The following is a 27,870-nucleotide window of genomic DNA, read 5'->3' on the forward strand; positions in this document are numbered from 1 at the left end:
CCTTGGGCCTCCCCCACTACGGGCAGCTCTGGGGGGTGGGGGTGCTCCGTCACTGCATGAGCTAACTGTTCTAGACAGAGCGCAGGGAGGCTGTGGGGGCGGCTGGCGCACCAGGCGCCGGCAGCCAGCTGGGGCCTGCCAATGCCTGCCTTTTCTGGAAGCCCACGCAGGCAGCTTCCGCCGGCCTTCAGGGACAGACTTCCTGTTCCAAGGGAGAGGCCTTGTGCCTCTGCCACCACCGGGCTGCAGAGGACGGGCGGGGCAAGAGCATCTCCCGAGCAGAGCAGGACAAGGACAGCGCTCTGCTGCGGCCTCGAGCAAGGCACCCATCTTTAGGCTGCAGCTGGTTCCACCAGCACAGGGCCCAAGCTCTGTTCTGTTTGGCTTTGGAAGGCCCTGAGTGATTAGCTTAATCCCTGCTCTGAATCCCTCATTGTCTATAATCTGGAGCAAGATTCAAATTAGTTTGGCCTTTCTGAACTCATACCGATCTTTAGTGGAAGGAGGCTTCTTCCTGAAAGGCAGGGTTGCCGGGCTCAGATGTAAAGGTCGGGCCCTGCGCAAGGGCAACTATATAAGGAGAAACAAGAGCAGGTCTCGGTTTGGGTATTTATTATGATTGTCCAACAGATGGCAGTAAAATGTCTTGAGGAAGGGACTTTTCTTTTTCTTTTTCTAATTTGCACAAAGGTCCTGTACAGGTTAGTGGTAGGCCTGCTGAAAGGCCAGAGAGAAATCAGTTCTACAGAAAATTTTAAAACAGATAGTACATTCTATGGGTAAATCACAGGCCCGCCCGCTCTCTAGCTGGCTTGGGCAACAACTCCCATCATCCATCCCTCGGCTGTTTCTCTCAGACTTGCTTGCTCTTCCCTGGAAAAGAAATGAACTCCTTGCTGGCCCTCCTCCAACTTCACCTTTGCTGGTCTTCTCCTCTCTGCTCCTTGCTCCGTCTCAGCCAGGCCATGAGCTAAAGGCACGATGCCCTGGGCCAAGCCCCCTTATTCTTTAGACTCCAGACATAGTCAAGCCGCACAGCATTTTGGGGGCAGGATAGGTTGGTTCTGTCCCAGGCACTGGACAGACTCTACCCTATCTGAGAAAGGGGGCCAGTTCCCTAGTCTCCAGATCACTGAGCTGCTTAGCTAGTGGTTAGTGTGTGCAGTCACTATCCTGCAGCCAGTAGCTGATGCCTTGTGCCAGGCAATTCTGTCCCCATCCTCGGGCGCAGAGAGCAGTTTCTTGCAGTTCCTATTTAAAAAAGTGCAGAACAGTGCCCAAGAGTGCACAGCTTTGGGCAGCAGGGCCGACTATGGCCCACAGGCCAAACCCAGCCTACCACCTGAGTTTTCATGGACTGTGAGCTGCAAATAGGTTTTACGTTAAAAAAAAAAAGTTGAGAGTCATGCGTGGTGGTGCACGCTTGTAATCCCCGCGCTTGAGAGGCTGAGACAGGAGGATCACACAGGTTCGAAGCCAGCCTCAGCTACTTAGTGAGGCTCTCAGCAACTTAATGAGACCCTGTTTTCAAATAAATTATCAAAATAGGGCTGGGGGTGGTGTAGCCCAGAGGTAGAAAACCCTGGATTCTATCCCCCAGTACCACAAAAATAAAAAAGTTGAACTCAAAAGAAGAACAAAAATTTTGAGATTCAAGTCAGTGTCAACAAATAAAGTTTTATTGGGAAGCAATTGCATCCACCCACTTATTGTTTATAGTGGCTCCCCTGCTAAAGCAGAGGCCAGTCTTAGCATCAGAGACCAAATGGCCCAGAAAGCCTAAAATATTCCCTATCTGGCATTTCATAGAGAAAGTTTGCTGACTCCTGGCATAGTGCAAGGGAGGCCATGGGATATCCTGGGAAGAGCCCCAGACTCAAAGACAGGAGGCCTGGCTAACTTTGACCCCCCCCCCCCTTACTCTTGTGTTCTTCATAGCTGTGTGTCCCTGCAAGCCACCTCACCCTCTCAGCTTTGGTGTTTTTACTGTAAACCACAGTGTCAGCAGTACCTGCCCTGCTACTTCACATGGCCACTGTATGGATCAAATAACGTAAAGGACATGCGAGTGCTTTGGGAGCTGCACAGGCCTGTATGAGTGTTGAGTGTTGGCCCCACAGGGCTGGTTGACATGTCACTTTCATAGAGAAAAGTGGCCTTTCCTCCCTGCCCCCCTCAAGGAGTCCTTGTGCACCCTTTTCTTCTCATTTTTGTCCCGTTTCCCTGCTCCCTCCTGGCCTCTATGCAGGGTTTTTGTGGGCCCTCCCCTCCCTCCCCTCCCCTCTGGCCAGCTTTACTTTATCAGGGCAAAAGCCTCATTTCATATCTGGGCACATGTTAACTCATAGCCGGCCTTGATCTTAACAAGACCCTTCGCAACTCAGTGAGACCCTAATTAAAACAAACAAACACCAGATCCAAGGGGTGAATTCAACACACCAAAATCCACTTGTGACCAGAACTACATGTTGGCACCAGGTGGAATTGCAGGAACTGGGGGCTCTCGTGCAGCCTTCCAGGAGGAAGCCGTGATGCGCGGCTCCGAGTTTGCCAACAGCGAAAAAGTGAAGCCCTGCTTTTATTCAGGTTTTTCTTTTTTGATCTATGTGTTGAAATCACCAGTTAGGGCTGGCACCAGGCTCCAGGGCTTTTTTAGAATGTAGTAACTCATAGCCGGCCTTGATCTTAACAAGACCCTTCGCAACTCAGTGAGACCCTAATTAAAACAAACAAACAAAACGCCGGGCATGGTGGTGTATGCTTGTAATCCCCACGCTTGGGAGGCGGAGACAGGAGGATCGCACTGGTTCGAAGCCAGCCCCGCTGGCTTAAGAGACCCTGTTTCCAAAAATAAAAAAGTATAAAATAGGTTTGGGAGTGTAGCCCGGAGGTAGAAGGGCTTCCAGGAACCCCAGTACCACCAAAAAAAAAAAAAAAAAAAAGACTGAAAGTAGCAACTCAGATAGTATGGGGTTTTGCTTTGAAGAGGAAATGTGAGAAAAGGTGGAAAAGTCATACATTAATCCTCATCGTCCATTTTGGGGGCTTTGAAAGAATGGCTTTGTGAGATGGAACCTGTCCACCCCTGCTGTAGCTCTGCATGCTCCGCCATGCTCCTCCTCAGCATGGTTGGGAGTTATCTAATGTGCAGGATTCTGCTATCTACCCAGCCAGCCCCCTGGGGACACCTGGCCCCGTCTTGTCATAGGAAGTTCCACAGAGGCTGGAAGACAGTCCACCCCTTTCCTTCCCACGTGGTGCATACCTGACTTCCAGATTGCTGGGTTCCGAGCCCTTGTCCACCCCAGCTGGAGAGGCCTGGATGCTCTTCCTACCCCCTTTGTTGAATAGCTCTAGCTACTAAAAGTCTTTCTTTTGGTGAGCTAAAATCTCCCTCTTTATAATCTAACCCATGAATGCCAATTTCTCCTTCTGGAATGATTCAGAACATTGGCTGCTCTCTCCACACATGCTTCCTAGGACCTGTCATCCTTCTTCCTGCTTTGCTGTGTCTGGTCCCCTGATGTCCTGTTGCCGTTTTGATTGACCACTGCTCAAAAATGGCCTTTAGAGCCCTCCCCCGGGGGCCTCTGCTGTCCGTCATCGCCAGCCATGGTCTCCGGGTTTCTTGACACCAAGAGGGGTCTTGTTGCCTGTGTGTGAAGTAAGCTTTGCCCTGGAGCTGGGAAAGGGCATGGACCAAAAGCTGTGTGTCCAGAGGCTCTTCCTGCTGGGGAGGAAAGATGCAAGCCCCAGGGGAGGCCTGTGGAACTTGGAAGGTGATGAGAGTGGAGTCAGCTGCCATGGCCAGAGCCTTCCTGGTCTTCACAAACCACATCACTTGCAGCTGGGAAGTGTGCAAATCTGCCTTTTAAAACATGCTCTCCAGACAACCTGAGTGTGGCCCAAGTCCCAAGCTTGGGTGTTCCCTTGATCTGGCCTCGTCTAAAGGCTTTCATTCCAGTCACTAACTAAAGGATTCTTCATGGCTAAGCTAGAGGGGTGGGACTTACTGAGCCTTCAGTTAAGGACAAGGACTGGAGGATTCTTCTCTCTCATTGGTGGGTTTTGCAGTGAGGCCTGAGGAGAGAAAGATAAGACATTGCTTTGGGCTCTGTGTTCTCACTGAACAAGACCAGCTTCCAGTGGCTGCTAATGGGGTGTCCTCTGCAAGTGGGCTCCAGGATCTGTACCACATTGTCTCCCGAGGCTGGCCTTGTCCTGAAGGCAGGACTAGAAGTGGGGAGTAGAAAAGGTAGATATTCCCACTAACCCCCAACCTCAGTTTTTCAGATTTTTTTTTTTTTTTTTTTTTTTTTTTGGCATTGAACAACTTCCCTGGGATTTGGAGTTTTAGGACATTTGATTTAATTTTCTTATTCTCAGATGACATGGCAGAGCTGAAGAATACAGAAGATAACTGCCCTGGGGGCTGGGGGATGGGGATAAGTGAATATGACATCTGATACAAAGGATTCTTCTGTACAAAAATAGAAAGCCACATACAAAGGAGGAAAGGAAGGAAGGGTTATCTCGGCTCTTGGAAGCGTTGGCACCAAGGAAAATCTGGAAGAGTCTCCTTCCCCTAGTCATATACACCAATCCCGGTATGCTCCCTCCCTAAGGCAGTATTCAGATGGCGAGGCCTGGGAAAGGCTTGCTCTGTTGCCAAGTTCAGAGTGCGCTTCAGCCTACCCAGAGGCCATGGCTGAAGAGGAGGTGCTCAGGGGTCACAGAGAATTAATTTATGTTTAATGAATGGAGCAGAGACACAGAAAGCAGATATAGGTTTTTATTTTATTTTTATTTTTTCATGGTCCTACCATGTGGTGATTTTTATTAAGAATAACTTTGGTTCTAAGAATTCCGCCCTTGATTCTGTAATCCTTTCCATTAAAAACAAGCACACAAGCACAAATACAAAAATATTACATTATAGCCGGGCGTGGTGGCGCAAGCTTGTAATCCCAGCGTTTGGGAAGCTGAGACCAGAAGATCACGGTTCGCGGACAGCCTCAGCTACTTAGTGAGGCTCTCCGCAACTCAGTGAAACCCTGTTTCAAAATAAAGAATAAAATATAGGGGCTGGGGCTGTATTTCGGAGGTCAGATGCCTCTGGGTTCCATCCCCAGACCTGCAAAAAAAAAATTAAATTGTGAAAACAAATCCATTAAGGCTCCCTTTCTATATATATTATGTACACTCAAACATGGCAAGATTTTTCAGAGTAAAAGAATAAGTCAACTGTTACAACTTAGAAAGCAAGACTACTTTACTACTAGGAGACCATAAAACACTGAAAATTATTTTAAGAAAATCACAAAATGGAAAAATGGAGCCATTTATGTCAAAAAGTGGCTGAAAGCACAAAACTGCTCAGATGTTCATGAGCCCTTGGGGTTCAGACTGTAAAGAGTCAGGTGCAGAAGAGACTGGCCACCTTTATAAACTTGGGCTTGTAGCCCAGCTGATCAGACAACTTCAAGGAGCTTTAACTACATGTCCACTACACTAGTAGCATTACCTATCACTTTAGGCTATTTACATGTCTTCTTTTGGCCAGAGCTTGAGGTATAACTACAAATAATTCTTCAGATCTCAGTTCGATTAGGAAGAAAATGCTTTTTAAATTGTTTCTCAGTGATGAATGAATCCCAGGGAAGTTCTAAGAACAGAATTGGTCCTTCTAAAGGAGCCTGATCTGACCCTTGAGAATTGTGTCAAGTGGAGAACTGCTTCAAGAAGACAGATCTCCAGAACTAACATCCATTCAGATGAAAAGATATAAGCCAGTCCCTCATTTTCACTTTACATGTCACACCATTAGTCCATATACAGGAAGAAAAGAACTGTAATCAATGTACAATCAGATATGCTCTTCCAGGATGATCAGTTACCCCCATTCTTCTCTAAAAAGGAAGAATGATGAATGGAGAGTCTCCGTTCCAATCTTCAAGAAGCAAGCTATTATAGAGCAACATTTTATCTTAAGCAGGTCAAAGTTTATTTAAATAAGACTTGCTAACGAGACAATCCATTTAAGGTATAATCAACTAATATGTTTCTCTAACTAGCTGTATATTGTCATCCATTTCCTTTATCTTGTTCACATAAGCATTGAATAAGAACCTGTCAACCACTAAAACTAAAGCTTTCCCACAGGAAGCTAATGCTACTGTGCTATCTAAGGACCCCAAAGCTCTGGACCCAGTTTCCTATGAGTTGTAAAAGTATGAGAAGTCTTCAATGTAGAAATTACTGGCTGAATCATCTCTATGAAGAACAAACTAAATACAAAAGATTCTTCCATACCAGCACTATAAAATTAATTCTGCACAATACTTTTGCTGTTATTTGTAACTTGGATATCTCTTGGAACAGCACGAAAGCTAGCATGAGGAGACTGCGCCCCCTCTCCCTGCACCCCAGCCTCTCCTGAGAGAGGTGATACATAGTCATCAATATCATCCTTACCAACAGCACCACGCCGAGAGTGGTGAATTAGTCTTTCTTTATGAGAAAGAAAAAAAGGTAAAGAAATACGCAATCATTAATCAAAACTTTTCAAAGCTTGAGTTCTGAAGATAGTTAAAATGTACAAACACTATAAAATTTTCCTTTAAGACTCATCTGTACTTTGTTTCACATTAAAATACCCGAAGAAGACTCATCAGGCAGCTCCTGAGGGCCTGCAATGCTCTCAGGAGAAATTGAAAGATGTTGGACCTTCTTGTTTTGATACTGAAGCTGGGCTATCCAGACCAATCCCATTCTCCAAAGGAACAAGGAATTATTTAAACTAAAAGGACTAGCTCAGCAAAAAATTTAAAAATAAAACTGAACCAAAAGCCTACTGGTTAACAAAGCAATAAATGAATTAACATGATATACCTTCTTGGAAGTTCAGTGCTGGTGTTTACATAGAGACAAAAAAACCCACATCCCCCCAAAATAGATCAATATGGATTTTTACATGCTTTTAAACCTTATTTCTCTATTTCTGAATTTTAGTGCTAAGGTGACTGCTGTGCTCACCATGGACATTAACATTCTCTGCTGTTAATTCTAACATGGGTGAAAGTATGAATTGAATGAGAAAATTCTGGACCCTCAAAATAAAATTTACAAATATTGGATGTAACAGATTACATGAACTTCTATGCAGTCTATGTATCTATTAGGTAGCCAAAAGAATTTAACACATTTTATTTTAGTTTTTAAAAGAAAAAAAAAATCTCTGCTCCATCAAACTTGAATTGGAAGAAAAACTGAGTAGTGCAACTCTCAAGAATTTATTCCGGTGTCCTCTTCCTTTTTCTTTTTGCTTCTTTGGGTTTTTTGGTGGTTTTTTTTTTTTTTTTTTTTTTTTTTTTTTTGTCTTAGTCTATGAACACAGGTCCATTATTCCAACTTAGGTGCTGGTCAGACTCCTTCATTTGGCGAATGGGAACTATAGGTGTCACAGATAATTGATCCACCCAGACTGTAGGTAAATCAAACCAACTCCTTTTTCTAGTCAAGCTGTCAGCTGGCTGGAATCTCTCCTGGGGCTCTGTCCCCGAGAGAAGCGCAGAGGAGGCACCTAGACACAGCTCTTGGGGCGATGGCGAGGACTCGCCCAGTCTCTGGGCAGCCTGGGCCTAGCACTCCTGGGCTTTGGCCACCTCTTGCCCTGTTCTCCTGAGATTGCTTTCACCTTCACAACTCTGGGGCATCTTCTTGCTCCTCTCGTAATTTCTGCTTTTTGAGTACAAGCTGCTCCAGCTTCTGCTGCCGTTTCAAAAGTTCTTTTTCCAAGTCAGATTTGTGTGTGTGTGTGTGTGTGTGTGTGTGTGTGTGTGTGTGTGTGCTTCTTCTTCCTTCTGTTTGATTACTTGGTCTTGTTTTCTCTTTTCCATCACTTCCTGCAATTCTAGCTTGTTCTGAGGGGCAAGACCCCCTTTTTGATTCATGAGGAGCTGTCTGTGCAGGTCCTGATGGTTCCCAGATGTTTTGACAGGATCGATTAGTTTCTGGGGCCTGATTAGTTCAGGATTGTCATCTTCTATATAGTTTGGCTCCGCCATGACGTATTTGGAATCAGAAATAAGTCCTTAGGATTAGGGTCCTCAAGAGGGCCATCTTGACGCTCACAAAGGCACACTCTGGGCTCTCTGCTTGCTCCAGGATCCCCTCAGTGCCGGTGCCCAGCGCCTGACTGCTCCAGCCAGTCCAGCCAAGCACCGCCCAGATATAGGTCTTCAAAAGAGGAAATCCCAGAGCATGTGTGTGCTGGTCACTGCTGGTGCCTCTAATCTTTGTGAAGTACCCTGAATTGTTAACTTAGGAAGAAAAGAATCCTTCTCTCTGTCTCTAAGCTATCAGCCAAAAGCTGTTGCCAGGATTGACCTTGGTCAGCTAAGAATTGATTGTTAGCCCAGTTGAATACTGACTGATAAAATCCCCAAACCTGTGCTTAAAAAGTTTAAACTGATGTGGTCAGTATGCGCCAATCCCCTTGCACCAGACCAACCTTGCTCAGATGTAGCTAGTTCCTCTACCCCTACCCTAACCACCATAAAAGCTTTGTCTCTACTGCTGAAGGGGCTCTCAGTACTGATCCATAGGGTTGGTAAAGTCTGACAGTCCGAGCTTAAGCCCGAATAAAGGCTCTTTGCTTTTGCATATGGTGTCAGTCTCCTGGTGGTCTTTGGGGACTCCTTGAATTGGGCGTAACACTTTGCATTGTTTATGGCCTTTGCAAACTACATGAAAATCTGATTTTATCTTCAGAATCCAATCCCACCAATGAATTTCCATAATGTAGAACAGCATGTAAAATGGGTTGAAGAAGACAAAAGAGATGCAGGGAATCCAGTTAGAGGCAATATTTCTATTTAAATAGTTTAAGGGAAATATACTAGTAGGTTGTTGAGGATGGCATCTTGGGTCTGGGCTGACTCACATATCCCAAGGCAGTATGTTAGTTGTCGATGAAAGCAGAAGGTTTCCACTACTTCTGACTTATGCATTGCATACAATTTAGTAGTGACCATTTGGGACCAGAGTTGAATGTCTCTTCTTCCTCTGCCATTGATAGTAATGATGACTACTGGTGCACTGCTGGGGAGAAGAGTGAGTGTTGCAGTCGCTACTTTGGGACTTTTGTTCTTCTCTCCTCAGTATCCTAATGAGCTAAGGGTTTTTTTTTTTTTTTTCCTGTTCTTATTCGCAGGTAACAAATATGAAGTGAAGGTGTATACTGGTGATGTAATTGGTGCAGGGACAGATGCTGATGTCTTCATCAATATCTTTGGAGAGTATGGAGACACAGGTAACTGGTTTGAATTCTTTCCTCACAAGCTATGCCTAGTATTGCGTTGTAGATGAGCTACTTCCCACAATCCTGGCAGAGAAAGACAGCTTGAGCCCAGTGTGGGATGCTCTACTGAACATCTCTCTTCCTGTGATGTGGCTTGCCATGGCCTGTCCTGGACAGCAGGATGTCCATCTTATGTTGTACAGTCGAGGTATTTCAGGATAAAGGATGCTTGGGTAAGAGTGAGGTGGATAAAATCATTTTGTGTCCTATGAGGCATTCAGGATAAAAAACGCTTGGTTGGAGGGGGTTGATTAAAGTCATCCTGTATCCTAGATTATGAATAAACCCCAAACCCAAATGCTGCACCCCCAGAGGACACATTCTCACTAATCTCGAAGAGCTCCGTGCCCGTCTGAGCTACTACTCCTTGTGTTGTGGCTGGGTATGGTCTAATTCAATGCAGTGAGTTGGGACATACCAAAATGGGGCCAGGGGATAGAACTAGCTTCACAGCTGAGCCAGGTGCTGAACACAGACAGCCGTGGGTGCTGGGAGGAAGTTCAGGTCAGCAGAACAGAGACAGGCGATTCTCTTCTGCTTCTGCCAATTTAGCAGGATAGCATAGGACTCAGAAAAGCTACAGAGATGTGTGAAATTGGGATATAATATATTAAAGAATTCAAAATGTATTGCTGAGATTTTAAGGAATAAAAAAGAACTCCCCAGGTGCCAGAAATGAAGAGGAAACTAAAAACCAAAGTATTAACCATGAATTGATGTTTTGGCTCTTAGAAGGAGGAAGCTTTCATGATCAGCAATCTAGAGGATGGGTTTTTATGCCTATTTGGGGTCAGAAAATAAGACCTTAGCCCTGCATGAGACAAGAGATTTGAAATTAGAACTGTGCATAAAGCCAGGAGCCCTGAAGTTTCATAGGAACATCTTCAGTGAAAAAATAGACCAAGAAAAAATTTATTTGCTAGTACAGTAAACTTATATCTGTAAGACCTCCAAAAAAAATTTAAATGCTGAGAATTTGATGCCTTAGGTCCAAGCTGCATTTGGGCTTGAGGTCTGATTTTACACTAAAAGTATATATTGGTGAGCTCTTTTCCCCAAGTACAGAATATTAGTTCCATGACAGTAATAAACATTCTTGAGTACTTGGCAGAAACGTGTGTTACACTGCACGAGATTCCCACATATAATATATTGGAGATGACTCATTTTCCCAAACTAAAAAACATCAAGGTCACAATCCATTGTAACTAAGAAACAATCAACACACAAATGATAAGATTAAGTCCTTAGGAATTTTGGATAATTGAGTAATCCAGGAAAGTTTATAACTTAAATTGTTTAAGCCTATTAAGGACATGAAAGAGATAATTGAAGAAAATAAGAAACCATGAAAAACATAGCACATTTTGGGAAAGAATCAAACAAATATAGGAAATGAAAATATAGTCACTAAACACTTATTGAGTGAGTTAGGCAATTCAATTAGAAGCAGCTGGATAGAGAGTTAATGAACTGTAAGATAGAAATGAGCAAAATACTCATGTGTGCACATGGAGAAAAGAAGTTGGAAAATAGAGATTTTTCTATTCTCTATTAATAGAATAGAAAAATAATAGAGATAGTTTCTATTAATAAAACATTAATAGAAAATTAATAAAATTAATATTTTACTAATATAAATATATTAATATTTTAGTAATAGAATAGAAAAATAGGTTGGAAAATAGAGAAGTCATGGAAATGGAGAAAATAATAAGAAGGGTTGATAGATATTGAACAATATCTATTGAGAAATAGAGGATATGAGCTGGGTGTGGTGGCGTACGCTTGTAATCCCAGCATTCGGGAGGCTGAGACTGGAGGACTGTGATTCGCGGACAGCCTCAGCTACTTAGTGAGGCCCTGCACAACTTAGTGAGACCCTGTTTCAAAATAAAGAATAAAAAATAGGGCTGGGAATGTAGCTTGGAGGTAGAATGCCCCTGGGTTCCATCCCCAGACCCGTAAAAAAAAAAAAAAGAAAGAAAAAGAAAGAGAGAAAGAAAGAAAGAAGAAAGAAAGAAGAAAGAAGAAAGAAAGAAAGAAAGAAAGAAAGAAGAAAGAAAGAAGGAAGGAAAGAGGATATGAAGAACAGATAAGGAAATAGACAAAAAGAGATAACACCTGAAACTTTTCCAGAATGGAGCAAAGATAAGCATTTTCAATTAAACAAAATGAGGCATAGAGCAGGACACATAAACACAAATCTACAGTTAGATACCTTGTGTTGAGACTAAAGGCAAAGAGAAAGTTCTTAAAAGGGCGCAGATGTGATATATTATCTTCTGTAAAGACGACAATTAGATTGATAGCAAATTCCTATTAGCAACCTATACAGGTCATGAATGCATATAATAGCATCAATGTTCTAAGCAAGAATATATGCCAACCTATAATTCTATACCATCTAGGTTATCATTCCAGAGTGAGGGCAAAATTAGTGAATTCTCCATGCCAACAAAGATATAGAACTTGCCACTCTTAGATCTATGCTTTAAAAAAACGACTAGAGGATATATTTTGAGAAAATGAAGTGGGGCATGGTGGCACATGCTTGTGCTCCCAGTATTTGGAAGACTGAGACTGGAGGATAATAGATTCAAGTCTCAGCAGTTTAGCAAGTCCTTCCAAAACTTAGTGAGACCAAATTTCAAAATAAAAAATAGAATAAGACTGGGGGTGCATCTCAGAGGTAGAATGCCTGCCTTTGGATTCAATCCCCAGTACCACAAAAGAAAAAAATGGAAATTGTACACCAAACAAAAGAGTAAGATATAAAAAACAAAGGTGGGCAAAAAAAAAATGATAACAACATAAAAATATAAGTATGCATTGACTATACAAAACATAGTAACAGTGACTAATATAAATGCCGGAACAATGTAGACCCAAAACATAAAATCAATAATATTTGAGAAGGAAAGCGGATGATGAGAGTTAAAACATAATTAGGTCTTTAGCTGTTGCCCATATCCCCACCCCCAGATGAGTAAATGATTAACTACAGACTTTAGCAAGTAAGCTATGAATATTGAAACTGTAAAAGTGACCATAAAAATAAAAATGTGTAATCCATAAATTAATAGAGTTAATAAAAGTGTTTTGAGAATCAATCCAATAGAAAGAAATGGAAGAGAAGCAAAATAAAAACAAAATTAAGACATATGTATCCATAATCATGAATAACAGAATAAACTTATTAGCTAAAATACATACTCTTCTATTAGATGAAAAGAAGATAAATTGAGCTTAAATATATGATACAGGAGATTTGAGAATAAATAGAAGGGAATAAAGTATAGCTGAAAAATATCACAAACAGGAAAATAATGGAGATAGCTATTTATATCTGTCATATTAAACTTTAAGGTAAACTACTTTGTGAGAAATTAAGATATGTTAGCCAATGACAAAAGACATAATGACAAAATAATACAATAATTCTGAACCTGTATAAATTTAATAACATATTTCCAAAATATGTTAAGCAATAATTAATAAAATCCCTGGAGTAACTTGACAAATACACAAACATGTGAGAGATTTTAACACAGCTCTCTCAACAATTGATAGATCAAATGCATAAAAATTTAGTATAAGTAGAAAAGGTTTTAACTACAAAAATAATAAGTTTGATCTACTGAAGATATATGGCTTACTGCGTCCAACTGGTAGAAAATACATATTCTTTTCAAGCATGTAATGAACACATACAAAACCACAAACCAAGTCTTAACAAACTCAAATGAGTCACTAACACAGAGAGAAGATCCTTTGACCATAAGATGATAAAATTAGAAGAAACTCCAAACTCTATACCTATTTAGAAATTTAAAAACACATTTCTAAGTAATCAATCATCAAGGAAGAAATTATGATGTGGATACTCTGATAGAACATATATCATTAGAAACATCTGGATCAAAACTTATTGGGGGAAAGAAACTAAGAAAGACAGTAGCAACAGTAGGATGAAAGCCTCTGGTTCCCACCACACTCTAAGTCGTCCCAGAGGACATTTCTGCAGATTTGGGGAACAGTGACTCTCGGGCTCTGGAGTCTTTATGCTGCATTAGACTTTTTCCTGGGCCTGGGGTCCAGCAAGAACAGAACATGGTGAAACTATCATATATTTATATATTTATTTTTCAGAAAAAAATCTATCCTAATATGGAATATGGACTCTAGATACCCAAAACGATCTCGAAAAAGAACAAAGCTAGAAGATGTATATTTTCCGATTTCAAACCATATAAAGCTACAATAATTGACACAGTGTAGTACTGTTCTAAAGGCAGATATATAAACTATTGGAGCTAAATAAAAGCCTAGAGCTAAATTCTTCCATATATTGTCAAGTTATATTTGACAAGGTTTCCACGAACATTTGGTGGAGGAAATAATAATCTTTTAACTAAATATTGTTGAAATGTTATCTTTAAGTTATCAAAAGCTTGGTATCAGACAAATGAAACTGTTATGTGAGATTATCATTTTTAATTTAGGATAAATTGCTATAATACTAGACGTCAACCACTAAGCCAGGCATGGGAAGGAGGGATGGGGAGGGAATGGGGTGGGGATCAGGTGGGGGTTGACTGGCGATGTGTGCATGTAAGTCTACAAAAGTTTTTTTTGTATCCCACTATGATGTATGAATACAGTGCACCAATAAAAAATTTAAAAAAAAAACAGAACATGGGAGATTCTTGGTCTCCAACCCCCCTCTTTGATAAGTCAACACTCACTGCTTGGGGAAGAACAGGCTCTCCCCTGCATGGTAAAGAGGCTAGAGTCTAAACCTTGTGTTTGTCATTCTCTGATGTAGCCTGATCTTTCATCTCAGCATACTAAAAGGATTGATTTTTTTTCCTCAAGAACTTGCAGTAGCTAGTTCCCCAAAAGATTTGTAATCATTAAAGAAATTAGATAGCAATTAGAAGCCAGGCATGTTGGTGCATGTTGTAATCCCAGTACTTAGAAGGCTGAGACAGGAGGATTACAGGTTTGAGGCCAGGATCAGCAATTTAGCAGGGCCTCCAGCAATTTAATGAGATCATGTTTCAAATTAAAAAAAAAAGAGGCCTGAGAATATGACTCAAAGGTAGGATGACCCTGGTTTCCTCTCCAGTACCATAAAAAAAAAAGGAAGGAAGGAATGAAAGAAGGAAAATCAGAGTAGCAATTAAAATTCACCTAAGACATCAAGTCTATAAAACTGTTAGGCAAAATCTACCAAGTATTTAAGAAATGGCTAATTTCCTTCTTATACAGATTGTTTCAAAGAACAGGAAAAGAGGTATGTGCGCTAGTTCATTTTATGAGTTTTGAAACCCAAATCAGGTAGGTATATTAAGCAACAGAAACGTATAAATTAGTCTCATTTATTCACAAAGATACAAAGGTCCTATATAAAAACAAGTGCACTAAATTTACAAATAATTATGTAGATAAACAATTTCTACTCTATATGGCTTTTCTAAAAATTCAAGGCTAATTTAACATTAGTCAACCAGTCCATTTAATTTGGCACAGTAACAGATTAAAGAGAAAAAAATAGAATTATCTCAAATGATCTGGCTAATCACTACTTCTATTCATCACAGTGATGAAGGCACTAAGGCCAGAAAAAAGGGTCAAGAAAAAAATCCTAAAAACTCTATAATTGCTAAAAATAAAGAAATAGCCAGGCATGATGGCACACACATATAATACACACCAATACTTGGGATGCCAAGACAGGAAGAGTTGCAGGTTTGAAGCCAGCCTCAGCAACTTAGCAAAATAAAAAATAAAATAAGACTTAGAGTATAGTTTGAAGGTACAGTGCCCCTGGGTTCAATCCCTAGTACCACCGCACCCCCTAAAAAATAAATAAAATTTTATATACAAAATCCAGAAGAATTTATAGACTATTAGAACCAATAAAAGAAAGTTTAATAAAGGTGCTAGATGTAAGATTAATATACAAAATTAAGAAAATAACAAGCAATTCAAACATTTAGTTAAAAGTATATTATTCATATTAACTTTTTTTTTTTTTTTTTTGGTGGTACTGAGGGTGGAACCCAGAGGCTTTCTACCTCCGGGCTATACTCCCAGACCTATTTTATATTTTATTTGGAAACAGGGTCTCACTAAGTTGCTGAGAGCCTCACTAAGTAGCTGAGGCTGGCTTCAAACCCGTGCGCTCCTCCTGTCTCAGCCTCCCAAGCGCGGGGATTACAAGTGTGCACCACCACGCCCCGCTTATATTAACAATTATATGGCACCTAAGAATGTCAATAAAATAAAGCTGTCTAGAAAAAACATTAATTTTTATTGTAAAATATACAAGAACACAAAAAGAAATGGAGAAATATGTTCATGGATTTGGAAAAACTCAAAGTTGTTAAGATGTCAAATATTCCCAAGTTGTTATATAAATGTGATCCAGTTTCAGGCAAATTCCCAATAAGAGCTTAAGCTACTAATTTTTTTGTTTGTCTCTGAGGGTTGAACTCAGGGGCATTCTACCTCTAAGCTACTCCCTCAGCCCTTTCCTCTTTTTATTATTTATTTTGAGACAGAGTCTTGCAATGTTGCTAAGGCTGGCCTTGAACTTCCTGTCTTAGCTTCTCAAGTGTTAGGATTACAGGAGTGCACCACCATGCTTGCCTTAGGCCACTGTTAAAATTCATATAGAACCATAAAAGGCTGAATATCACCCACATAATTTTTTTTTTGGTGTTACTGGGGTTCCTGGAAACCTTTCTACCTCGGGGCTACACTCCCAGACCTATTTTTATACTTTTTTATTTTGAAACAGGGTCTTTTAAGCCAGTGTGGCTGGCTTCGAACCTGCGTGATCCTCCTGTCTCTGCCTCCCAAGCGCGGGGATTACAAGCGTGCGCCACCATGCCCGGCTTCACCCACATAATTTTGAATAATGAAAATAATACGAACAATATTAATGCTATAGGAATATTTACCCTGCCAGATATTAAGACACTGTAGAACTCTAACAACTAAAACAGTGTGATATTGATACAAAGATAAATAAAATAGACCAGTGGAACAGAATAAAGGGTCCAGAAATGTACATCGAGATGGTATTATAAATCAGAGGGAAAGATGAGATGTTTAATTACTGGTGTTTGAACAATTGTCTAACCATTTGAGAAAAGATAAAATTAGATCCTTACCTTTCACTATGCGCAAAAATAGCTTCCAGATGGGTTAAGGACTTCAGTGTGAAAATGCAAATAGCATTTTTAGAAGCAAAACTAGAAACAATTTTAGAAGAATCAAGAGACTGTCTTTTTTATCTTAATTTGGGAATAAGGGTTCTTAAGCAATTTACCAAAAGCACAAACATCAAAGGAAAATATTGATAAGGTTCATTCAAACAAGGAAAATATTTGCATGATAGAAAAACATCATGGACAGAGAAAACCCAGTGGAAAAATAAAATCAATGATACAAACAGAAAAATTACAAAAAGCAAGGCTAAATGGCATATATATTGAGCATAAAATATATGCTCAATCTATTCAAGTAAGGAGGGACTTGAAAATTAAAACCACAGTGAGATACCATTCTATACACATTGTATAAACATTTAAAATATATATTAAGCCGGGCATGGTGGTGACTGGTAGAAATTAGTAACAGATTCATTTTGGAGGGCAGTTTTGCTTACCTAACAAACTGCAGATGAGCACACCCCAGGGCCCAGAAGCTGTGCTAGTAGGTGTCTGCTCAGAGCAGTTCTTAAGAATGTGTAGCAGGAGAAAGGCACGGAGAAGTGGATTCCAGTGCTATTTGCAACAGCAAAAAGTTAGAAACAATCTAAAAGTCCATCAGTAGAAGGATGCATAGATAGTAGCACCTTCTTCTCTTAATGACTATTATAGGGCAGTTGGTTGAACCTAAAGCTACAAGCAGAGCACTGACTCAATGAAAGCAAACTTCCCAGAGTATGTGGTGATGCTCACAGGAGCAATTAGCAACAACCTCAGCAGCAGCAGCAGCAGCAGCAGCAGCACCACCACCACCACCACCATCACTACCACCACCACTACCACCACCGCCGCCGCCACCACCATCAGTGTGCCGCCCAGGCTCCACGGCCTGTTCCAGGTGCTCTGTGTGTACCAGTGCAGCTGATCCCAGAGACCCTGTGAGCCAGGCGCTGTCATCATCAGTGCCTGTCACACAGATGAGGAACTTGAGATAGTGAGATGTGCACTCTGATAGCATGTATGTAGAATTCTGAAACATACAAAGGTAGCATATTTCCCTTATGGATACATATATGTGCAAGCAGAGTTCTTGGAAGTGGTACAGACCAGGTTGAGAGCATTTTGTGTTTTGGGAAGAGAGTGGAGGGGAGTGATGAACAGTGAGGCCTTCGATATATCTGTTTTTTTTTTTTTAAATTGGAGTAAACTAGACAAAATGTTAAAATCTCTTAACCGCCTACTTCTAGTTGGTGGGCACGTGAATGTCCTATTTTCTATATATCTGAACATTACAATGTAAACTTTAGAAAAAAAATTGAAGAATTAAATTTTAGAAAAGAAAGAACACAGGGTGATTTAAACAAAAAGTTGGCACTTATATAGGGTTGTAAGGGATAATCTGTATGTACTGACATAATCATAGAAACCTGATCATGGAAGATCATAAAACAGGAACCCAGGTTGGAACGGGAGTCCTACCTTCATCCTTATTACCCTTGTCCCTTTTGACAAGACATTTAATTTTTCTAAGTCTCAGTTTCTTCATTTGAAAACAGAGTAATAGTACCTCTTTCTTGGATTGTGGCGAGGAATAAGTGGTGGTGGTGGTGGTGGTGGTGGTGGGGAAATCCAGCTAAACAACCAGCAGTGTTTGCAGTGTTTGGTAATAGCTATTGACTAAAAGCTGACTTTAAAAAGTCAGCTTTCTTTTTTTTTTTTCTTTTTTCTCGGTACTGGGCATTCTACCTCCAAGTGTCACCTCCAGCCCTATTCTTATATTCTTTATTTTGAAACAGGGTCCTCACTGAGTTGCATTATGGCCTCACTAAGTAGTACCTGAGGCTGTCCTCAAACTGCAATCCGCCTGTCTAGCCTCCCAAATGCTGGGATTACAAGTGTGCGCCACCACGCCGGGCTAAGAAGTCAGCTTTAAGGAAGTCTGCAGTTGATATCAGGGTCCCAACCACAACCCTTGTATCAACTACCATTGTCACTGCTCCAGTTTATTACAACAGAAAGGCAGGGTCTCAGGTCTAGGGATGAGGGTACAAATAGGTTTTCTGGGATGGGGACTTCTGACTAAGGCAGAAACTGGAAGCCCAATTATGGGACCAGCCACACAGGAGGCGAGCCTCTGCCTTCTCCCAGGCTGGAGGGATGCAAGAAGCCCTCAGATCTCATCGGGGAGCCGCCCTTGACTTTGCAAGAGCTCTTTCTGTAGGCGGGCCATTAAGGCTTGGAGTTAGTTCTTTCTTCTTCTCTTCTGGTCTTTTTGTGACTTTCTTGCATCTGTTTGTACAGGAGAGCGTAGGCTGGAAAATGAAAAGGACAACTTTGAAAAGGGAGCTGAAGACAAGTTCATGCTGGATGCCCCAGATTTGGGGCAGCTCATGAAGATCAATGTGGGCCATAACAACAAGGGGGCGTCTGCAGGTTGGTTCCTGTCCAAGGTGGGTTCTGCTGCTTGTCTGGGGGTTTCTGGTTCTACAGAAAGTTACATCTCAGCCTGACTTCCCTCTCTAAGTCTGTCTGCCTCTGCTGTGCTACCCAAACCCACTGGCCAAGCACACAGACCTCCAGGTGGGCTCCAAGACCACCCTTGTTAGCATTTCCTGCAAAGCCCTGTTCTCTTATCTCATCCAGCAAGGGCCTAATCACCGTCAAGCCTCCACCTCAAAGATCTTCTAGGGCTGAGGGAGGGGACCCCTTGGACTTCCAATTACCCTGCACATGTGTATTTCCCCTCACAGACCCCTGCAGAACAGGCCCCTGCCCAATCGGGCTATGTAAAACTGGTGGGCGTTTCTCCAGAATCAAGGAAGGCGAGCTGCTAACTGCATCTAACGTTCGATACCCATCTAAACATGTCGACTCCAAATCCAACTCCACACATCCACTCAGCTGTTCTCATGGGGCAAAAAGTGAAGGCTCCATGGCCTGGGATCACTTGGGAACCTCTGGACACCATCTGGGAAGATGAGGTACAGCCTCATCTGGTTCTTCCCTCTTCTCCAGGGGCATTTCCCCCCTTCATTATCATTCCCATTTTAATTTTGAAATTTTCCTTCAAATTTTTATTGGTACATTATGACTATACATGATAGTGGGATGGGTTGTTACATATTTTTACATGCACATGACACCCTTTGGACAATTCCATTCCCCAGCACCTCCCTCCCCCTGCCTTCTTCCCTCTGGGGGCATTTTATTCTTCTTGGTTTTCATATTGGGATGGCTTGCCTTGGGGTGCTGGTATATCTATGCCACCACAAAATATGGCTGGCTCCATCATTAGGGTTAGACCTTCTTCTCTGGCATCAGTTTTACCTTCAGAGGGCTCCGCTCATGGCCCCTGCTTTCCCTCTCAGCTCTCAGAAGGTCAGCCCTGCCAGTGGGCTTTTTGGCAAATGGAGAATATTCCTTGAGGAGAGAGTGGCTCTTGCTGTTTATTTGGTCATTCTCTCTCTCTCTCTCTCTCTCTCTCTCTCTCTCTCTCTCTCTCTCTCTCTCTCTCGCTCTTTCATGCACACATGCACGCATGCACGCACACTCACACGCACCAGGTGTGTGCTTCCACCATTTATCTTGAGGGTGCTTCTATCTCTCCAGCCTTATTTTACAGCTGGGTCGTCTCAGTACCTTTCCGGGAGAGCCCTTCAGCTCTGAATCTGTTCTTAGAGACACAGGATGCTGGGTTCCCAGCCCCAGCGCCTGGCTCACATGGGGGTCCCTGTGGCACGCATCATCCACGGCCAGTTTCACTCATCTCAGTCGGTGTCAGTGGCTCACTTTTGACCAGATCACCAGGTCCTAGGATTCTCTGATTTGGGGCTTTCAATTACCCCTTGTGTAGATTCTGCTTCTCATCGATATAGTCAGAAGCCTGACCTTCTGCAGGCAAAGAAAGTGGCCACTGCATCCCAGGTTACAAATCCGTGCTTCCGGTTCTTGCATCTCAGTCCTGCAGGGCACATCCTATCCTGTTTCTGGCTTCAGTTTTTGAAAATGCCTCACAGCGATAGAGGAAGCAGTGGCATGGGAACTCAGATAGGGGGTGGTGGCCGGTCATCCCTCTGTGGCTTTGTGAGGTTTTCCTGGCAACAGCTGTGTCCTGAGATTAGCTTTCCCTTGGGTGCAAGACGAGGGCATATTCCTAGGGCACACCCCAGTGACTGTAGGAGGTTAGATTGCCAGGTGCACCTTTAGAAACACTTGATCACATTCTTTTCTTTTTTTTCCTTCCCAGATTGTCATTGAAGATATTGGGAACAAAAGGAAATATGACTTCCCCCTTAACCGCTGGCTGGCCTTGGATGAAGATGATGGCAAAATCCAAAGGGATATCTTAGTGGGTGGAGCCGAGACCACAGGTAGAGCTGGGCAGCGAAGGCCCTGTTGGCTGACATTTCACTTTCTGCCCAAGGGTCCATGTTTGTATCTGTGGGTCTGGAGGCCTGGGAGCAAGTAGGAGGTGGGAGGGTCTGCAGAAGCATCCCTTCTGCTCCTGGAAATGTCTGCCCCTCCTGGCTGCAGCCTGGAGCTCTGTTGGTGCCAAAGAGCTGGAGCAATGTCCCTGAGCACACCACCTGCCCAGGGCAGAGGAACTTACTCATAGAATGAAAACAGAATGTGAATGTGTGATACGTGGATGTTGAAGAGTCAAATACATTGATATTCTCTCTCCCTCTCTCTCTCCCCCGTCTCAATACTGGGAATCAAACCCATGCCAGACAAATGATATACTACTGAGCTACATCCCCAGCTCTTTTTTCCCCTCCAGAGAAAAGCTTATATTGTTGCTCCTCCTTTTAATTTTTTATTTATTTATTTTTTGCAATACTGGGGCTGGAACCCGGGGCATTCTACCTCTGAATCCTGTTTTTCATTCTTTATTTTTAAACAGGGTCTCACCAAGTTGCAGAGGGCTTCATTAAGTAGTTGAGAATAGCTGTGAACCTGACATCCTCCTGTCTCAGCCTCCCAAGTACTGGGATTACAAGTGTGTGCCACCATGCTTGGCTCCCCTTTTTAATTTTTATTGATGTGTTAGAATCATACATAACAGTGGGATCTTTTAATACGTATTTTTACATGCACATAGCATAATTTGGTCAGTTTTGTTCCCCAGAACCCTCCTTTTTCATTTTCTCCTTTCTCTTCCTGGTCTCCTTCATCTGCTCTACTGGTCTCCCTTTATTTTCCTAATATACCTTCTTTCTTTCTCTCTAGATTCCACATATGAGAGAAAATATCTGACCCTTGACTTTCTAAATCTGGCTTATTTTACTTAATATAATGCTCTTCGGTTCCATCTGTTTTTTTGAAAATGACATATATTTGTTCTTTCTCATGGCTGAATAAAACTCCAATGTGTATATATACCACATTTTCTTTATCCACACATCTGTGGACAGATACCTAGGCATCCCAACTCTGTGTATGTGTGTGTGTGCGTGCGTGTGTGTGTGTGTGGATGTGTGTGTGTGTGTTTGTGTGTGTGTGTTGTACTAAGGACTGAACCCAGGGGCATTCTACCTCCAGTCGATACCCACAGGCTATTTTTATTTTTTATTTTGTTTTATTTATTTATTTATTTATTTGGTGGTACTGGGGTTCCTGAGAGCCCTTCTACCTCCGGGCTACACTCCCAGACCTATTTTATTTTTGGAAACAGGGTCTCTTAAGCCAGCATGGCTGGCTTCAAACCTGTGTAATCCTACTGTCTCCGCCTCCCAAGCATGGGGATTACAGGCGTGCGCCACCCCGCTCGGCTTTATTTTTTATTTTGAAATAGACTTTCACTGAGTTTCTGAGGGTCTTACTAAGTTGCTAAGGCTGGCCTTGAACCTGTGATCCTCCTCTCTCTGCCTCCTGCATACTAAGATTACAGGTGTGTGACACCACTCCAGGCTATCTCAAGCCCTTTTAAAATTTTATTTTGCTGGGCCTGGTGGCTCACACTTGTAATTCCTGTGCTTGGGAGGCAGAGACTGGAGGATCACACAGGTTTGAAGCCAGCCACGCTGGCTTAAGAGACCCTGTTTCCAAAAAATAAAATAGGTCTGGGAGTGTAGCCTGGAGGTAGAAGGGCTCCCAGGAACCCCAGTACCACAAAAAAAATTTACTTTGAGTCAAGGTCTCACTAAGGTACTCAGGCTGGCCTCGAACTTGCCATCCTGCTACCTCAGCCCCCCAGGTAGCTAGGATTACAGACCTAGTCGCTTTACTCATAACTCCTCTTGATATCAAGCACTTTCTATAGAGAAGGCCCTCTGTGGGGCACCTGACACATCTACTTTCCACCAACTCTCATGACCACCCTATAATGCAGGAATTGTATTCTCCTCATTTCACAGATGAGAAAACTGAGGCACAAATAAGTTAAGAAACCTGTCCAGGGTCACACTGCTGGCACACAGCAGGTCCAGTATTTGGTCCACGCCTCAAGTCCTCCCTGCACCTTCCAGCATGGCTGAGATGGTCATGGGTGCTCCAGAAAAATCAATGTTGTGGCACACATCTGAGAATGCGCTTTGCTGCAAAGACTTGCAGGGCTCACCTCTGCACAGAGAGAAAGCCAAATTCTACAGTGGAATACACACACTGCCCCACAGTTTTTTGTGTTTTTGTTGTTGTTGTTGTTGTTGTTGTTGTTGTTGTTGTTGTTGTTGTTGTTGTTTGGTGGTCCTGGGGTTCCTGAGAGCCCTTCTACCTTCGGGCTACACTCCCAGACCTATTTTTACATTTTTATTTGGAAACGGTCTCCTAAGCCAGCGTGCGCAGCTGGCTTCGAACCTGCACGATCCTCCTGTCTCTGCCTCCTAAGCGTGGGGATTACAAGCGTGCGCCATCACGCCCGGCCCCAGTCCTATTTTTTATTCTGAGTTGCAGAGGGCTCACTAAGTAGCTGAGGCTGTCTGTGAACCGTGGTCCTCCGGTCTCAGCCTCCCGAATGCTGGGATTCCAAGCTTAGGAGGCCAGTATTCGGGCCCTCTGCTCTCTCCCAGTGTGTCCACACCCTTCCCTCTCCTCTCTCTGCCACTGGCTGGCCTTCCTCTTCCTCTTCCTCTGTTCCCTGTAGCTGCTCTCACCTCAGCCTGCAGTGTCATTTCTTTTTTTCCTGTCTCTTCAGTTCCTGCTTCCAGTCACTTCCTCTGACCCCCAGCACCACCCTCCAACCCCCCTAGACTAGGTCCTTTTTCTCTTCTTTCACTGTGTGCGTCTGGGCAGGCTTTGGTTCCTGTTGCTTCTCTGCCCCGGCACCTTCTGCCCTCAGCACTGTGGCGCTTTGGCCTGGCCTGCTCCCTGTGAAGTGTCACAAGTTATTGCAACGAATGTTTACAATTTACCTGGAAAAAAAAAAGCACTAGACAGGTTCCCTGCAATCCCATCGACTGTGTGACCATTACTTGTCTCCCACTGATGGAGGAAGAGGAGAAAGTATAGCAGCTCAGAACCCAGGGAATTGCTCACAACTGAGGCCGTGGAAGTGTGTCTGGTATGAGAAGGTCATCAGTCCCTGTGCCTTGGAGAAATAAATCTATTTTTAGAACGATGATTTTTACTTTTTTATTTTTGTGTATTCCTGAAGGTCTGGTATGTAGTAAGCACTCAATAAATCCTGAACAAATGAAGGTGTATGAAAGAAGAATGCACCCAGGCAGTTGTGTGGTCTATCTTCTAGAGAATGTTGAGATTTTTATTTCTCTAGAGTCATGGGAGGAGAGCGTGGGGGGTAGTGAGGAGTGAGGGGTGGATGGAGGAATCAGCAAGCCTAGAAGGCCAGTTGCCTTAGACCCCAGGCCAGAATGAATGGACCCAGGCCAGACCTGAGTGGGTCTTCTTGTCTGTTTGCCTTTGATGTTTTCTGTACTCTGCCCCAGTTAGGAGTTTAATGCTCCCTTTCTGGCTCTTCTCTAGAATTCTGTTTCCTTACCATACCTTCTGACTAACTCAAACCCAAGGTGGCCCAACCTCCAGTGTCCCCTCTTTCCCTCAGGTCTCCTGAGCCCACCAGCTAGGTGGGGAAGGAGGACATTAGTGCTCTCTACCAAAAGTTATGTTTAGCTAAAGGAATCAGCCCAGGATATAAATCTCCATTAATGGAGTTGACTATTATAATTAAATTAGAGATAATAGAATCCATCTGGCAACTATTAATAATATACATGTGGTAATTAACATTAATAAGTGCTATTCTTAGCCAGCCCAAGTTCCTCCTTCTCGGTTGGTTTCCTGTAATCAGCACTGGCAGTTTCCTGCAATAAAAGACATAGTTGTTCTCAAACGTACATATACTGACATGAAAAGGTGAATTGAAGTTGGGAGGGATGCTGGATATGGTCTGAGGGAGGAGGCCCTGGGGGAGAATGAGGATGTGTGGACAAAGGGGCTTTGGGGAGCCCTGTGGCCAAGGGGAAAGAGGGAGGGATATTATCATGCAGCTTACATTGACCCCTCTCCTCCTCCTCTCCCTACACCAGCTATCACCTATATAGTCACTGTCTTCACTGGAGATATGCGGGGAGCTGGGACCAAGTCCAAAATCTACTTGGTGATGTATGGGGCCAGAGGGAATAAGAACAGTGGCAAGATCTTCCTGGAGGGCGGTGTGTTTGACCGAGGCCGAACAGACATCTTCCACATTGAGTTGGCTGTCCTTCTCAGCCCCCTGAGCCGGGTGTCCATTGGGCATGGCAACGTGGGTGTCAACAGAGGCTGGTACTGTGAGAAGGTAAGAGGATGCCTTGGTGAGAGCCTTCCCTGACCCAGCCCTCTCTTCTTTAACTTGTGAGTGCAGACTCTAGCCTGAGTCCTCTTTCCTCCTTCCATTGGACCAGTTAAAGAGCACATGGGCAATCCATTGGGCATTTTGGGTGGTAACATGTCTATGCATCCTGTCTTGGTGATCAGGAATGAGGGCTGTTCTCCAAACACAGTACAAGTTATTAGAGGTGTTCTATTGGTTACAGACCATCCTGATTCCTGCCATGAAATTCTTGTACTCGTGCCTTTGTGCATATGTATGGTAAAAAACAAACAAAATCTTTGTTTTTTAGGGGTCTCATTTACTACCGTACACTTGGGGATTAAATTTTAATGTAAGTTTTGAATCCCAGTGCTTGGGAGGCTGAGATAAGAGGATCACACAGGTTCGAAGCCAGCCTCAGCTACTTAGCGAGGCTCTCAGCAACTTAGTGAGACCCTGTTTCCAAATAAAATATAAAATAGGTCTGGGAGTAGATGTAGAAAAGCCCCTGGGTTCCACCCCAAGTACCACAAAAAAATTTTTAATGTAAATTTTGGTGAGGACATCTCAACCATAGCATCCCCTTATAGTGATTTTTACTATATATGTTTACCATACCTATGCACAAAGTGTACATGTGAACCATAACATATGTACAAAAATATAGGTCATTCTATTCAGGATAGAAATTCTAGGTCACAGGACAAGTGAGTCTTCAGCTTTACAGGATACTTATTTCCAAAATATTCCAGACTGTTTTCCAATGTTTACCCATTTCACAATGCCATTTTACTCTCCTGTCAGCCACATGTAAAGGACACTTTTTTCTCTACATCCTTGTTAACATTGCTGTCCCCTGAAATTTTAATCTTCACTTGAAGGTTGTAAAATTATCTTATTATGGATTTAATTTTGATTTTCATCATTACTATTGCAGTTGAACACATTTTTTATTTCTTTATTGGACATTTTTGTTTTCTTTTATGTAAGATGCCTTTTTTGCTAATTTTTTATTGTTCAATATATGTTTGGATTTAATTTTAGGAGTTCTTTACTTAGTCTGGTTATTAATACTTTGCTGGAACTATATATTCAAGTATCTTCTTATAGTTTGCTTATAGTTTTCTTGGAGGAAGAGTTACCCTTTCTTCCTTCTTCCCTCCCTCCCTCCTTCCATACCTCCCTCTCTCCCTCCCTCTCTTCCTTTCTTCCTTGGTACCCTGAGGTGTTCCATCTCTGAGCTACACACCCAGTTTTATTTTATTTTGAGACAAAGTCTCACTAAGTTGCCACCTGCTGCTGGCCTCAAAACTGCAATTTTCTCCTGTCTCAGCCTCCCACAAACTAGGATTACAGGCATGCACCACTGCACCCTGGCTGAGAAAGAACTGTATTTTTTATGTTTGTAAAAATTAATATATATTTTATTTTTTATACAAATTTTTATTGAAAATAAGTGGTATACATTTAAACTGTACTTGGTGCCCTCTACCCCCTGGCCCTGTTTTCCCTCCCCTCCTCCCACCAATGATTGTCCAGGGTAACCATGCCATATTCATACTTTTACACATATTCAGATGTAGACCCTCATTAATCAAGTTCAGCCTTCCTCCTCTCCTATCTTTCCATTCAAACTTTGCTGAGATTTCCCCTCCATTAACTGGAGTCCCACTGGTATCCCCTATGTTTTCTAGTTTGGGCATATTAGAGGAAACTACAGACCAATATCCTTAATGAACATAGATGCAAAAATTCTAAACAAAATACTAGCCATAAGCATTCAAAACCATATCAAGAAAATAATACACCATGACCAAGTTGGTTTCACCCCAGAAAAAAAAGGCTGGTTCAACATACGCAAATCAATACACGTTATTCACCACATAAATAGAACCAAGAACAAAAACCACATCATCATAGCAATAGATGCTCAAAAAGCATTCAACAAAATCCAACACCCATTCACGTTAAAAACACTGCAGAAAACTGGAATAGAAGGAACATACTTCAACATCATTAAGGCAATATACTGTAAACCCAAAGCCAACATTGTATTGAATGAGGAAATACTATAAGAATTTTCTCTAAAATCAGGAACTAGACAAGGATGCCCACTATCACCACTCCTTTTCAATACAGTCCTTGAGGCTCTTGCCACAGCAATAAGACAAGAGAAGGAAATCAAAGGAATTCACATAGGAAGAGAACTTTAATTTTAAATTAATCTAGTTTATCTTTATGTGTGACAAGAAATCCATTTATCTTAAAGCAATGAAAATATTCTATTTTCTCTTTTAAAAATTATAAAGTTTGTGTATTCCCAGGTACATCTTTAATCTACTAGGAATTGATCTTTAGTCCCCAGTACCAAGAAAACAAAGAAATAAATAAAAATAAAACTCGAATAAAGTTTAGAATCACCTGAAACATTTGTTAAAAATAGACTTTTGGTCTATAACACAGATGTACTTAATCAGAATTCCAGGGAATTTGGATATTTTTAACAAGAGCTTTCAATATTCTTATTATTAAGAAAG

The 27,870-nt window shown here is 42.3% G+C and overlaps 1 protein-coding gene and 1 pseudogene across 4 annotated transcripts in view; one reads left to right on the forward strand and one right to left on the reverse strand.

The window, feature by feature from the left end:
• LOXHD1 (lipoxygenase homology PLAT domains 1) overlaps positions 1 to 27,870 on the forward strand; it is a gene marked incomplete at both ends in the record, with an annotated part of 168,985 nt that overhangs the window by 35,386 nt on the left and 105,729 nt on the right. For all 3 annotated transcript variants that reach the window (XM_080714787.1, XM_080714788.1, XM_080714789.1), the window contains 4 exons: positions 9,215 to 9,313; positions 18,886 to 19,034; positions 20,831 to 20,954; positions 25,068 to 25,318. In XM_080714787.1, coding sequence (XP_080570913.1) covers positions 9,215 to 9,313; positions 18,886 to 19,034; positions 20,831 to 20,954; positions 25,068 to 25,318 — 623 coding nt within the window. The remainder of the gene's footprint in view (positions 1 to 9,214; positions 9,314 to 18,885; positions 19,035 to 20,830; positions 20,955 to 25,067; positions 25,319 to 27,870) is intronic.
• On the reverse strand, positions 7,641 to 8,119 carry LOC308275993 (protein FAM107B-like; annotated as a pseudogene). The gene has a single exon. The product of its transcript is annotated as a protein FAM107B-like (transcript).

This window comes from Muscardinus avellanarius (genome assembly GCF_963383645.1).
Source record: "Muscardinus avellanarius genome assembly, chromosome: 17".
NCBI lineage: Eukaryota > Metazoa > Chordata > Mammalia > Rodentia > Gliridae > Muscardinus > Muscardinus avellanarius.